The sequence below is a fragment of the Brachyhypopomus gauderio genome, chromosome 20 (genome assembly GCF_052324685.1).
Source record: "Brachyhypopomus gauderio isolate BG-103 chromosome 20, BGAUD_0.2, whole genome shotgun sequence".
Classification (NCBI taxonomy): domain Eukaryota; kingdom Metazoa; phylum Chordata; class Actinopteri; order Gymnotiformes; family Hypopomidae; genus Brachyhypopomus; species Brachyhypopomus gauderio.
The window spans coordinates 14,850,381-14,866,203 of record NC_135230.1 but is presented as its reverse complement, the minus strand read 5'-3'; the positions used below and the strand labels follow the sequence as shown (position 1 = coordinate 14,866,203).

The 15,823-nt window shown below is 45.5% G+C and overlaps 1 protein-coding gene across 1 annotated transcript in view; it reads left to right on the top strand.

Annotated features, from left to right (window-relative positions):
- The first annotated feature begins 1,950 nt into the window (after window positions 1–1,950).
- The window catches only part of LOC143484135 (glutamate receptor ionotropic, NMDA 2B-like), a 37,433-nt gene continuing 23,560 nt past the window's right edge, over window positions 1,951–15,823 (top strand). The window contains 5 exon segments of the mRNA XM_076982680.1: window positions 1,951–2,090; window positions 3,333–3,603; window positions 4,426–4,618; window positions 13,043–13,157; window positions 13,370–13,578. Of these exon segments, the coding sequence (XP_076838795.1) occupies window positions 1,959–2,090; window positions 3,333–3,603; window positions 4,426–4,618; window positions 13,043–13,157; window positions 13,370–13,578 (920 nt within the window). The 5' untranslated portion in view covers window positions 1,951–1,958.

Below are 15,823 nucleotides of genomic sequence, written 5' to 3'. Positions count from 1 at the left end.
GCATAGGAAATTATCATTACATATTGATAAATGCATATGAATAATACACAGATATGTGATATATGCATGACCCCCACAGGATTGTTGGATAAACATGATCAACATAAAATAAATGTGTGTGTCTTATAGCATACATGAGATCTCAAGAAAGCATATGTGTTCTTGTGACTTCAAGAAAATGTGTCTCTTTTTTCACATTCATGTCTGTTGAGTCTTTTACATCCTTTACATTTCATAGAGGATGTTAAGATGTGTTCATGTTAACCCTACATTACAGTGTTAAATGAATGCCCATGGTGTTTATGTAATTCATGTAACATCCTGGTTTCTTTAATCACCAACATTTCTAAACAGCATGGCACAATTAACATATCTGCTGGGAGGCGGGCCCTCTGTCAGTTATTTTGCATGGACAGCACTTAGTGGGCTAAGGGAGGGGCTTTGGAGAGACATTTTGATTGGAGGGCGTAGGATTTAAATGAGGGAGTGGACTCTTTCAGGGGCTGTCTATTCGAAAGTAACAAGAACTACAAACATCTCTTATGGCAGCTTTAATCGAACGTTGGGGATTTGACTGGAAGCTTGGCCCCTCCACTCGCCTCTGCCTTGTCAGTGCTGTTATCTCATTAAAGCCAAATCAAGGTAACGGATCAGTCCATTCTGTTCTCCCGGGAGGGGGGAAGAGGACGAGGAATGTCGAGACCCGAGAGATATGCCGAGACAAGGAGCTAGTGCAGTATGTGACACAGGAAAGACAGCAAATTTTTACCCACAAGATTTTACCCACAAGCACACTCCTTACATCAACAACTGCCCTTATATACACACACTCTTATGCATGAATACCATGTTCATGGACCAGAAACTAACAAACAGATGATGCATAAACATATGAACAAAGAACTGTAATTTACTGGCATGATTGCCTTTTGGCAACAATCACACACACAAAAACACATGCACACCACTCAAAGCTGGTGTGCCTTCTAGATAAGAGTGCATTTACATCATATTACATGCAAAGAAGGCCGTGCAGAATTGATTTCGACACGCTCAACAACTGAGGTCAAGGACATTTAGATTCACCAGAGGCGTGCGATTGGTCTAACACTGCATGAGGTATCTGTTCAAGCTATAGCTGACATTCAGTTTGACCACATCAGCTACACTGCAGTCCACTAGGGATGTCCCGATCCAGCTTTTTGAACTTCCAATCCGATACCGATATTTATTTGAACTTCCGATACCGATATCGGCCGATACCGATACCGGCCTATCAAAATAAATAAAATAATAAATACAAAAACAAACAGAAATGGCATCAGTAAACCAAGACTTAAAAAGCCATAAGTGCAAATAATATTGTAAATTGTATTTTAAAAAGTGGCAGTTTGACACGCTTCGCAAACATTTCTGCCAGTGTTAGTTGTGTAGGACCTTTCTTTTTGTCTTTGGTTTTCTTTAGAAACTCTTCATGTTGTTTATGGTGGTATTTTGCTCAATGCTTGATTAGATTGGTTGTATTAAAAGTTCTTACAGCTTTACCACCACGCTTGACTTTATTGTGGCATATGTTGCACTCTAGCTCTTCGTCTTTGTCGTCCTTTAAGGTAAAATAATCCCACACAACTGACATTTTACCGATAACTTCAAATTTACGCATTTTTTGCAAATATCGGCGGCCAATCCGATCCAAATATCGGATCGGGACAAGCCTACAGTCCACCGCTGCAGCCTTCATAGACCCCCTTCACGTCTCCATTTCAACAATGCGCGAGTTCTAACAAATGATTCGCAAATATAGACCAACGTTGCAATGACTAGACGAATAAGATGTTTCGCAAGAGCGTGATGTCTGTCATGAACGGTCAGTTATTGACCCACCCCCGTTTGCATCTGTGTGTTTATGTTCAAGGTGTTCAGAGGGTTCTCTGTGTATGTTGCAGGATGACCACTCCATGTTCTTCCAGTTCGGGCCGTCGATTGAGCAGCAGGCCTCCGTCATGCTCAACATCATGGAGGAGTACGACTGGTACATCTTCTCCATCGTCACCACGTACTACCCCGGATACCAGGACTTCGTCAATAGGGTGAGAGATGTGTGTGTGCGTGTGTGTGTGTGATTTCACATGCAAGTCTGCTGAGTTTTTTACACTTCATACGTGTGTGTGTGTGTGTGTGTGTGTGTGTGTGTGTGTGTGTGTGTGTGTGTGTGTGTGTGTGTGTGTGTGTGTGTGTGTGTGTGTGCGTGAGAGAGAGAATTTAGGTCTCAGAAATTAAATGTCTATTTATTCTGTCCATAAACATAACTATGTTTTGTGTAGCTAAGTAGTGGTTCTAAGGAAGTTTGATAACAGTTTCAAATGCATACATTTGTGCGCATGCCTGGTGTAATCTGAATAAGGTATAATCTGAATAAGATGTAATATGTGATATTAAATCAGATTTGGGTGACGTGTGATTTTGCTAAGGGGCTGTATAGTGCATTTGTGTGCACACTGAGGCATCTATAACCACGTTCTAGATCTGAATTGGCAGGTTTTGGTGCCACAGCCTATTTTGTTGGGCCACAAAATGTTCATGTTGCACAAGAGTCTTTGAAATCCCATCTGGATGAGCACAGAGATGCCAGAGTGTCACCGGGAGTCGAGTCGTCGTGGGAGAGAGGGCCACTTGTGTTTGCTTTTCACTTCTCTGATAAGAGAGTTGATGCTATTGCAGACATTTTTGTGCGGTCACGGGTGTAACGTAGCAGAGTATAACAATGTGTAGTTTTGCGCTTTTCTTTTAAAGCCCTAGAAATAAACAAGCAAACACAACTGTGGGGAAAGAAATCAGGGTAGTGTTTCTCTTCTTATTGGGTCACAGCTGCATTCAATGAAATAGTTTTACATGTTGATTACTAGAATGTATTGGAAGCACTTACAGTTTTTGCATGTTTGTAGTGTGTGGAGATGAGAGCCAGTCATTTTACGTCACAACTCCTTTTCTTGGCTGAGCTTACAACTCAAAATCATGTTTCGGAGTGACACTTGAGCATTTTTTCCCCAGCTGGGAGCTCATAATTACAGTAATTTCTAGAATTGAATGCTGTCAATTTTGTGGGTTGGGAATAGTAGTTGCATAGTGGGAAATGTAGTTGTCTAAAGTTTTACAGTACCACATCTATGATCCAGTGTGGGCTGGAATTTTGGTTAGACCATTGTGGAAAATGTGAGCTTAACATCCTTCTCTCCTCCAGATACAAAGCTCCACAGAGAACAGCTTTGTTTCCAGGTAGTTGTAGTAGTCATACTTGGGAAATGTAGTTTGGCCATCTTTTCCCCCCACAGATCCGGAGTACTATAGAGAACAGCTTTGTAGGCTGGGAACTGGAGGAGGTGCTGCTTCTGGATATGTCAGTGGACGATGGGGACTCTAAGATTCAGAACCAGATGAAGAAACTACAGAGCCCTGTTATACTTCTCTACTGCACTAAAGAAGAGGCCACCACCATTTTCGAGGTGGCGCATTCCGTCGGCCTCACTGGATACGGTTACACCTGGATCGTACCAGCGTTGGTAGCGGGGGATGCCGACAATGTGCCAACTGTCTTTCCTACAGGTCTGAAAAAGGGGGTAATGGAGAGGGAGGAGGGAGGAAGGGAAAACATAAAGATCTGAGAGACTTTGTAAATGTGCAATATGCTGAAACAGATTATCTTAAAACAAGGAAAGAACTGAGAGACTTTTTAAAAGTATGATATGCTGAAACATTACCATAAAACAGAAGGAAAGATCTGAGAGACTCTAAAGTGTGATATGCTGAAACAGATTATCTTAAAACAGAAGGGAAGATCTCAGCTTAGATACAGTATGTCAGAATTCAAGATACGCTTGAGCCAGAATACTACTAAAATACAGGTATCGATGCCATTACCTAGTATTGCAAATAAACATAGACTCATTTAGACAGGAATTAAAAATGTACACCAAGAAGTGCAAATAAACACACATACAATTTAAAGAACAAGGAAAACAAGTGCTATCTGTGGTGTTAGTGCTCATTTAAGTACTCAACAAACAGATTAGTCTTCAGTCTACGTTTGAAAACGGCAAGAGTCTCTGCAGTCAGAACAGCTAATGGAAGATCGTTCCACCATCTTGGAGCCAGGACGGATAGAATAGTCTTGAGTTTTGTCTTCCGTGAGACTTTAAGCATGGTGTTTAGGGGTCGAACCATACTTGAGATTCGGAGTGCTCATGGTACAGATCGGATTTTGACCATAGACATCATGTAGAGAAGGGCTGGTCCATTTTTGGCTTTGTAGGCAAGCATCAAAGTTTAATATCTGTTATCAGATTCATATCTGAATTCTGACTATGCATTGTCTGATCACCATGGTACAATAATAAGGACATAGGATATGTCAATATCTGTCAACAGGCCTGATCTCCGTGTCCTATGACGAGTGGGACTATGGGCTGGAGGCCCGCGTGCGTGATGCCGTGGCCATCATTGCCATGGCAACCTCCACCATGATGCTGGACCGAGGTCCCCACACGCTGCTGAAGTCGGGTTGCCACGGTGCGCCTGAGAAGAAAGGCATGAAGGGAGGAAACCCCAACGAAGTGCTTAGGTGAGTCAGACTTGCCCACGCAAATGTGTCAGAAGCCTACACAGGCACACACACGCACACACACACACACACACACACACACACACACACACACACACACACACACACCTAGAATGAGGTTTTTAGTGAGAAACGTACATTGGTTATCATTATTGTTTCTCTTATTCCCTCTGGTCCGCTTTGACTTTTAGCAAAAACTCATATTTAATATGTTACTCATATGTAATGAGGTACAGAATGGACAAATACTAACACGCAAACACACACATACATATATTCAATTTGCCTTCAGAAATAGGGAGAGAAAGGGGGAAAGAAATAGGGAGACAAAGTGTGTGATTTGCTAAGAGCACCATTAGAGGCAGCTAATTTACTTGTGCACAAACTTAAATGGCATTGAAAATCCATTTCCTGTTTGCTGGTGACTTGGGTAACAATGTTCCCTCCATTGGTCAGTGAAGAACTCCATTTGCATATCAGATCACTGTCCTTAATAACTCCACTTGCATACAGATCACTGTCCTTAACAACTTCATTTGCATATCAGATCACCCTCCTTAACAACTTCATTTGCATATCCAATCACCCTCCTTAACAACTCCATGTGCATACCAGATCACCCTCCTTAACAACTCCATGTGCATATCAGATCACCCTCCTCAACAACTTCATTTGCATATCCGATCACCCTCCTTAACAACTCTATGTGCATATCAGATCACCCTCCTCCACTCCCCTTCCTTATAGCAGTTGCCGGACGTTTTCCCGGGAAGACAAAAGGAAGAACGGTGCATTTTGTAGTCGGCCAGAATGCGGTTTTCCCAATTGGCCAAATGAAGCGCAGCGTTTGCGTCATTATCCCCGTCACACTGGAGGGGATGTGGGACGCAGGGAGAGGTGCACAGAGCCCAGAGAAAGAGTGAGACGAGAGGTGCACAGAGCCCAGAGAAAGAGTGAGACGAGAGGTGCACAGAGCCCAGAGAAAGAGTGAGACGAGAGGTGCACAGAGCCCAGAGAAAGAGTGAGACAAGAGGTCCAGAGAAAGAGTGAGGTGAGGTGAATTTGAAGCACGGTGTGACTGAGAGGGAGGGTCCTCCGACACCCAGCAAATGTTTCGCTGTGTTTGGGGGGTGGGGGGGGGGGGGGGGGGGGGGGGGGGGCGTCTACCCTTCTTATTACCATGACATGGGTCTGTTATTAAATACCTCTGGCTGTCTCGTCTCGTATCAGCACTGCATCACACAAATTGTAGAGAGTGCAAGTCTGTGAGAGTCATGCATTTGAATAGGTTTTGTAATGGCCCTCTGAATTAGGCAATCTGCCACTCTTTCACAGCTGACAGCAGGTAGCGATGGATTTCAATCAAAGAACAAGACATTCAGCCAGGTGATTAATCTAGTTTAATCTAGATTAAACTAGTGATCAGCCACTATCATGATGTCAGCCTGTTATTTCCACTGGAAGGTCCTGATCTAGCTTAACAGAATTTGTGAATGCATGAAAAAAAATCATTATTTCTGGTATTATACTCTGTTAAGACTGCTAAGAGTAGTTGTATTAAAAATTGTGTTTTTTGTTTGATAAATGGTTTGCCTCTCATCAGGTCATTTGTTAAAATATAATTCACAGTTCATGGCCTTTTTATGCCTTTGACAAAAGCAAACTCCACTGGCCAGGGTCCTTAGAACAGGCCTTGAAGAAATGAAGAGGTCTAAATGAGGAGGTCTAAATGGCATGACCCTCGCTGTATGGCTGGAATAGACTCATGATTCAGGAGATAATTTAAAGTATGGCACTTAGCACTAACTTTCTTCAAAAAAGGTCAAAAAGTAAAAATCCTGCCATGATTTTCTATCACCCCATTCAATATCACCAATTAATTCTAGAAGCAGGCCAGATCTAATTAGCAAGTGTAGGTGGTTGGGCCCAAGTCCTGGGGTGGACTTTTCCTTTGTGAAGCTGAACTCCCCACCTCTGGACTGAACTCCTTGGGGGCGTGAGAGCTTCCCCCTCTTTTCTTTTCCTTTGCTCTTCTTAATGTTCTCCATGATGCAATATAGGAGTGTTCTTAAATTTCAGACTACACAGGTTTCTAAAGCCTCGTCACACGTTTTGTGCAGGAGCTGAGAAATCTATGTGTAGTTGCTAAAACTATTGTTGAAACTATTTGCGAGATACAGTGGGTGAGATACAGGTGGAGATACAAGGGGAGTGAGATACAGGCAGGAGTGTGATACAGGGGGGGTGAGATACAGGTGGAGATACAAGGGGCGTGAAATACAGGTGGAGATACAAGGGGAGTGAGATACAGGTGGAGATACAAGGGGAGAGATACAAGGGGAGTGAGATGCAGGGAGGAGTGAGATACAGGCGGAGATACAAGGGGAGTGAGATACGGGGGAGTGAGATACAGGGGGAGTGAGATACAGGCGGAGATACAAGGGGAGTGAGATACAGGGGGAGTGAGATACAGGTGGAGATACAAGGGGAGTGAGATACAGGTGGAGATACAAGGGAGATACAGGGGGAGTGAGATACAAGGGGAGTGAGATACAGGTGGAGATACAGGGGGGAGTGAGATACAGGTGGAGATACAAGGGAGATACAGGGGGAGTGAGATACAAGGGGAGTGAGATGCAGGGAGGAGTGAGATACATGTGGAGATACAGGGGGGAGTGAGATACAGGTGGAGATACAAGCGGAGTGAGATACGGGGGAGTGAGATACAGGGGGAGTGAGATACAGGCGGAGATACAAGGGGAGTGAGATACGGGGGAGTGAGATACAGGGGGAGTGAGATACAGGCGGAGATACAAGGGGAGTGAGATACAGGGGGAGTGAGATACAGGTGGAGATACAAGGGGAGTGAGATACAGGTGGAGATACAAGGGGAGTGAGATACAGGTGGAGATACAAGGGGAGTGAGATACAGGTGGAGATACAAGGGAGATACAGGGGGAGTGAGATACAAGGGGAGTGAGATACAGGTGGAGATACAGGGGGGAGTGAGATACAGGTGGAGATACAAGGGAGATACAGGGGGAGTGAGATACAAGGGGAGTGAGATACAGGGGGAGTGAGATACAGGTGGAGATACAGGGGGGAGTGAGATACAGGTGGAGATACAAGGGAGATACAGGGGGAGTGAGATACGGGGGAGATACAGGGAGTAGTGAGATACATGGGTAGATATGGGGAGGAGTGAGATATGGTGGGGGGGGGGGTGTGGTGTGGGGGGGGCGTCCCATTTGACATTCTGACAGCATGCAACGTGTCTGCTTATTACGCTGGCTTTTGTGATCTTACAAACACCCACCATTTCAATCACGGTGTGAAAAAAAATCTTTTCAGTCAATCAGTCTTCCTCTCTTTTGTTTTTTGTGCTTGACACAGAGCGCGGAGGGGGCATTGATCACTAATTATTAATTAGCATTTAGGCTTCTGGAATCTGGCACCTAGCTGGGCCATTTGATGTGCCACCGGGTTGGTAACAGGCTCGCAACAGAGCCCGCGTTGAGACGGATCAGCACAGCAGCGGGAGATGGCCTCCTCATCCACGCTTCCTCAGTTTAGCACTCTTCTTCCATTTTTCAAGCCTTTCTCTCCATCCCTTCTCTCTCTCTCTCCTTCCTCCCTCTTGTTTCTTTGCCTCTGTCACTTTATATTTTGACCTTTATGATTTAATTTTTTCCCCTCTTCTCCACTTCCCCTTGGTGTGTGCAGATTGTTTTGTGTGCTCTCTCTCTCTCTCTCTCTCTTTCTCTGTATCTCTCTCTCTTTCGCTTTTCTCTTGCACCGTCTCCCAGTTTCAACAGTTTCTCTCATCCCTCACTTTTCTTTGTCTCTGTGTCTTTCATTTCTTACTCATTCCTTTCCCCTTCCAAAGCTGTCATGCTCTCTCTCTTTCACTCTCTCCCTTTCATTCTCTCTCTCCCTCTCTCTCTCTGTCTCTGTCTCCATGTATCTTTAAATGCACAAAAGCAGTTGCTTGTTTGAGCTGTTGCTTTCGTAGTGGACTCTGGAGCGACAGGAGGCTGTTGTCTGGGAGGGGTGTGTGTGTGTGTGTGTGTGTGTGTGTGTGTATGTTTGTGTGTGTGTGGTTTTAGACAGACTACGCTGCGCTTTTAAACACACAACAATGTGTACGTGTGCGCCTCCACACCCCCACTCACCGACAAGAATAAACCCTCTCAAATATTCAACACTAAACTTGGAATTGTGGGGAGCTACATCTGACGTATGTGACAGACGTATGTGAACAAACTCTGGCACAACTTCTGATGCCTTAATTACAGTGGTCCGTGTTGCATTCAGAACGCTCGGGAGAAGAGCATTCACGTTCCTGGTAGGTGACGGTGGTTGGGACACACTTCCTTAAATATTTCACGCCCTTAGAGAAGTCCTGGTTACCAAACAACCCATTAAGGTGGTCACACTTTAGTTTACCTAGTGTGTTGTGTTGTATTGCAGTACTGTATATATAATAGGATATTGCATTATAGATGCCCAAAACAAATCACTTAGGTGACATGTATATGTCTTCCCAAGCCGTTCCAGGTGTCAGTTATCGTTGACTGACACCCTCGGTCTGCCCTCTGAGAAGGAAGCATGCTGATGGATCAGTAATCAGTAATCCCACTGTATATGTGCTTAACATGAATCCCTGTGGAAGCTTGTAGAACAGTAGCATTAAATCCAGTGTTACGTAGCTGACCAGCCAATGTCTACAGTTCTGGCTTATTGCATCAGACACGATGTGTAATGGTGAGGAAGCTGTGTTTTGTTTTGTTTTTTCTCCAAGCCACCTTATAAAGGCCTGAGTGAAGAACAATGAAGTGGTTTTAAAAAGCAGTGTTTTGCTCTGACCCTAGTAACGGCCTGGGTCCATGGCGATGTGGACGACAGAGCTGACATTCTCCGATGCCGTTTTGTCATTCGGGAACATGAGCCGTGCGCCCCTTGTAGTTCTGTCAGGACCGGCGTATATCCGGACAGGTCCTGGGGGTGCACACAGATGGGTCCAGGGCTGAGTGTGAACACGGGAGAGGGGGAGAGAGCGATGGAAGAATTAAACAGGACTTAAGTGTTCGTCTGTGTGTTTGTCTGAATGTTCCAGTGTTTGTCTTATTGGTGTTTGTTCTGCGGTCCTCTCTCCATCTGTCAGTTATGTCTTACCCATGCGTGCCTCTGTGTGTGCCTCCATCCTGCCGTCATATCCCCTGAGTGTGTGTGTGTGTGTGTGTGTGTGTGTGTGTGTCCCCACCTCTGTCTTTTAGGTCAGCATCACCTGGCCTCTCGACGGCAGTGACTTCTGACGTCTATCATGTTCATGTTGTCTTGGTTCACTGCTTGTGTGGTAGAGCTCTCAGGCGGGTCTCGGGCCGGGTCTTGGGCCTTGGCCCGCATCTACCCTACACCCTGCCTACCGCACAAGGGAATATGATGTTTGCCCACCATGGCAGCCCCTCAAACTAACCTGTGTCTCCTATGAGAAGCTCAAAATCCTGTATCAGCAGTTACTATCCTTCCATCTGCCCTGCCTTCTCTGGAGGATGTGCACATGCTGGTGAATGTATTTTTAATCACAGCTGCTTGTGATCTGTAGATTAATTGTAGATGAATAAATAATTTTCAGAAGGCTTGGAGCGTGTGGGGTCGGTCGGTTGCCACGGTATCATCTAACTGTCTCCCCAGGGAAGTCGGGGGTGTGGGTGGGTGGGGGGGGGGGGGGTGCACATGCACACTGGCCTGTGAGCTCGAAAGAAATAAAGAAAGATCTGGTGCCACAACTGTGCTGTCACATCTCTCATTGGTGCAGAAGTGATCCCTAAATCCCGATTAGACGGCCTACCGCAGTGATGTCACAATGCCACTTTGCAACCAACTCGTTCTAAATCCGTGCGAGATCAGTGACGCACTCGTGCTGGTGATGAGCGGAGAACGAGAGAAGGGAAAACAAGTGAACCAGCGTCGGTGTGTTATTATTAGGTCTTCACCAGCCCCTGTACTAGAGGGAGGAGCATCAACGTTGCGCCTCGCACACCTTGACAGGGGAGTTCGGAAATACAGGATCGCTTCATGTGCGTTTACATGGTACACCAGTTCATATAAATAAATTTATGTGACCGCATTTCATAGACTGCATTTAAACGGGAGTGATCTGCATTTGTGTGCACGCTGCCTGGCGTTGATCAAACATTGTTGATCATGGAATCAGATGTTCAGATGAGGTGCTTGTGTGTGGTACCTACATGAGCATTTAGATGTTCTACTCTAGGAACAGTTTCCCTAGCCAGCACTTGAACTCTGCCATTATGAAGGAAATAGTGGCACTGATCACAAAGCAGTGTGAAAGGGTAATTGAGCAAACACCAGCCTATCATACAGCTCTATTGATCTGTCTGTATTTATAGAGGCAGGGATTTATCGGGGGCTTCTGGATCATGTCCGTATTTTACCTAAAGGGGATGGAGAGGGAGACTGTGAGATGGGGGGGGGGCACAGATGAAGGGGTGTGGGGGCAACAGTCTGGGTAAGAAAGACTCACTCGGGTTCTCTCTCTCCCTCACACTGTCTCTCTCTCTCTCTTTCTCTTTCTGGTGAGATTATTGTTCCCATGGCAACACAGCAGATTGCTAGGAAATCACTGTGGTTGTGGGCACCATGGTAACACGCTTCATATGCCAGCGAGTCTTTCTCTCTCCCTCGTTCACTTACCCCCCCCCCCCCCCCCCCCCTCTCTCTCTCTCTATCGCAATTCATGATACATGCAAATCAGTCAGAACTCTCTGCAGTCACCATTCATTTGCAGCTTTGCCATGGCCTTTGTGTAGGTCAACACAGGCCCCGTCACACAGGTGATGTAGCACAGGTGGTGTAGGTCAACACAGGCCCCGTCACCCAGGTGATGTAGCATGGGTGGTGTAGGTCAACACAGGCCCCGTCACACAGGTGATGTAGCACAGGTGGTGTAGGTCAACACAGGCCCCGTCACCCAGGTGATGTAGCACAGGTGGTGTAGGTCAACACAGGCCCCGTCACCCAGGTGATGTAGCACGGGTGGTGTAGCATGCTAACACTTGCCTCTCACTGTTGTTTGAGTGGTGGGGCTATGCCACTATGACTGTTGTCATAAATGAGGCATCGTCCTACACTCACATGCTCTGTGCTCTCTCTCTCTCTCTCTCTCTCTCTCTCTCTCTCTCTCTCTCTCTCTCTCTCTCTCTCTCTCTCTCTCTCTCTCTCTCTCTCTCTTTCTCTCTATTTCATGTTCGTCCCCCCGCCATGTTGAATAGATAGTTATTTCTTGCACGATGAGTCGTTCTTCTGTGGCTGAGCATTGTCATGGCGATGGCAGCCTACAGATTGAGAGCGGGTTGTGTTTGTGTGTGTGTGTGTGTGTGTGTGTGTGTGTGTGTGTGTGTGTGTGTGTGTGTGTGTGTGTGTGTTTGTGTAATGTGGGGGGGGGGGGGGGGGGGGTTGGAGTGAGGCAAGGAGACGAGTTTTCACTGGCAAAGGCACAAACTTGTTCACACACACACACACACACACACACACACACACACACACACACACACACACACACACACACACAGACACACACACACACACACACACACATACATGCTGCTTTACCAACACGTCAATGAAAATCTGTGTCTCTGAACTCTTCAGGGTGCACACACACACACACACACCTGGTGACAGACTGATTCACAATCACTGTCCAAAGTGGGTCAGCGCTGTAGATCCACATGGGGCTGGTGATTATACCTCACTGATTCCAGCTAACGCAACTCTTCTATTTCTGGCCTTTCTGCTGATGTGCATTACCGTCTAACTCGTGTCAATGCAGAAACGTACATCCATAGAACTGATTTACAGGAATAAAAACAACACACTGCAGGTTGTTGTCACTGGTCATTATCCTGTGTGGCCAGTGTAATCTCACATCATCCACGATCATTACAGACCTCCCCCCTTACATGACATGTGCTGTGTACTGTGACAGTCATGGAGCTGTCATGGAGAAGGCAAGATCTCCCATCTGGATTACCAAAGGTTGCTGAAACTATCAGACTTCCTGTCTGTCCACTCTGTCATGGTCCCTGGCCCAGCTCCACCAACTCTCTCCCTCTCTCTCTCTCTCTCTCTCCTCCCCTCTTCCTGTGTAATGGGGGCCTGTGTATATACATGCACACCTGTAGTCTGAAGGCTACATTTGGTGATCTACTGTATTTTTCTACATGATTTCAGTAGAAAGCTTCAGCTTTCAGGACTGGGTAAATGTACAGTAATTAGATGTGGGGTTTATAAAGGGTATGCAATGGTTAAGGATTCTGGAACCTCAGTCATTCCCAAATGTGTCTGACCTAGTTTGGATTTTCTGGGTTTTTGTTTATATTAAATGCTTCCTCTCCCCAGATACCTCATGAACGTGACGTTTGAGGGGCGAAATCTCTCCTTCAGTGAGGATGGCTATCAGATGCACCCCAAGCTGGTTATTATTTTGTTGGATAAGGAGAGACAGTGGGACAGAGTAAGTCTCTCTCGCTTCCTCTTCCTCTGCATTTCTAATGCCTGTATCGCACATCCTCGCCGTCATAATCAGCCCCATCCCTGTCCGTGCCTTTCTGCTTCCTGAACTCTCGCTATTCAGCCGTACTCAAACTGAGAGCAGATTAATCTGGTGCTAACCTTTCTTTGTCTCCCCTCTCCACCCCCACACGCCCCCATCCCCCTCCTGTTTAGGTGGGCAAATGGGAGAACGGCTCCCTGACCATGAAGTACCACGTGTGGCCGCGCTTCGAGCTCTACTCGGACGCCGAGGAGAGGGAGGACGACCACCTGTCGATCGTCACGCTGGAGGAGGCCCCGTTTGTCATCGTTGAGGACGTGGACCCCCTCAGTGGCACATGCATGAGGAACACGGTCCCCTGCAGAAAGCAGCTCAAAGCCCAGTGAGAGCCTGACCCACCGCCTTCACCTACACATGCACGGCTCTCTACACGCTTCACCATTCATGTACCGTATACAGCTGTCAAAGCTTTACTAAGGTTTTAAAGTAATGGGAGTCGCCTGGGAAATCTGAGTGTGGTTGATTAAATAACTGAATGGCCATGGTACATGTGTGTCCGTTACAGAAATAGTCAAATCATTGCTGCAAGAGGTAAAGGAAGTCATCATGGCAATAACATACCACAGCACTCAAAAGGCATTTAGTTAACAAATGGAAAATAAAGGAATGAAAATGACTCGGCAAAAGAATATGAAAGGGTTTGAAAACTGTGGTAATCCGGTGTATAACTCACTGTGGCACAGTCTGCGTTTTTAATCTCACTGTGGTACAGTCAGCATGGTAACAAAACACTTCAGCGGTCCGCTGTTTGTTTCTATGTAATTTGTCACTATGCAGTATTAATCGCAGAGTCACCGGTGATTGTTAAAAAACTCTCTAAAGCTGGTCTAAACCTCTCTTTACTTATGAAGCCCAGTTGCTTGTCATTGTGGAATGTGGTTGTTTCACGCATCCCTGGTATCGAGGGGTAGTGCGTCAAAAAGCACGATTGAATCGTGCCACACAAGACAAAAAGTCGGCCTGAAGGAGGAGGAACTGCGGTGGCATGCGCACGCTCGGCTAACGGGCTTAGAGAAGCACATAAAAGGCATAATTACACCCTGCTACTCCGCATGGCGATGTTTATGATAAAAGGCTGCCATCTGGAAACAGCCTAGACCCTAATGTACCCTGGTGTAATGAGAACAAAATCTGGAAACAGCCTAGACCCTAATGTACCCTCGTGTAACGAGCACAAAATGTAGACCTTGAAGCGGGAGACGAACTTAACATGGTCAGAGTGTTTATACGGCTTAGTCTTATCAGTGTAAAAGTGCATTATAGTTCGTTTCTGGTAACACCACTCTGGTAATTGAGGCATTGCACAGAACCGTTACTTTATACACTGATAAATATAAACTTAATGGGTTTTTTTTATTGTAGAATTCATTAAGCCCTTATCTTAACTAAAGTTCTCTGCAGCATGGTGGCAGCAAAACTAGTTCTGGAAAATATGCAAAGCAGGAAAGCTGCTTTTACAGTGAAGTGCACATCTCTGACCATTTTCAGCATATCAGCTGAGAAGTGTTTGAAGCTCTGTGAAAACCATGCACTTGTACTCCACAAACAGCAGTTGCTCATACTAATGAAGTCGGGGCTGTAGGTTGAGGCCAGGCCAATCACTGACTTAGGATCATCCGATTCGGATCATACGATTCACAAAAACGCACCTGCTTCCTAGTTAGCTCAGGAGAAAAGAAGCCTGCAGTGTTGCAGTCATAATGCACCTACTGCCAAGGACATCATTAGCTGTTCCTCACATCATTAGTGAACCCACATCCAAATTTCTTAACCAATTATTCTTTCCCTCTTCAATATATGTCTGTGTCAATATATAAACTTGAAAGTATAGATATAATGTGATGATTGTGTCATGTTTCCCATCTCAACCTTTAGCAGTTGCTCATTCAGTAACACCTGGTGTAACTTCAGAGTGCGACATATTTCTGCAGTGTAGCTCATAGCTTAGCTAACCACATTTCCCTGAGGGCTCGTTCTGATGTTTTTTTAACTGACGTGCAGTACAAGCATTACTAAGTTTCGCTAGCGTTGTCAGTGATGAATGTAATGGACCAGCATTAGGCGATCTTATCCACAAAGGGCGTACGTGGTCGCAGGTCTGTGGAGCAGCGCTTGTGTGACAGATCAGACGATTTAACTACCGTAGTTGGAAAAAGTTTGTTTGGACTGAAAATGTACAGCAAACAAACAAACAAATACAAAAATAGCATTTAACTTTTTCATATCACGGGTTCGTCGGTGTGTTGGTGACATATTGCAATCACAAAATGCATCAAGATAATTGCAGTATAGTATTTTTGTCCATCCTGGGTAGCTCTTCTGTTAGGGAGGTCAATTAGCAAACCGAGCGGCACTCTGCCAGGCTGGAACAAATACCTGTAGCCACTGTCAACCATGTCAACCAGTTATAGCTTAAGACATAAGCATCCAACATGTGTTTCTCACTGATAAATATAGGTATATGTTTGAGTATATTATTCAGTATACTTTTTCAGTTACTTGATGGTGGAATTTTCATTATTACCAGTGAAAGTTCACTGTAAACTACAATAAAATAATGACTTATT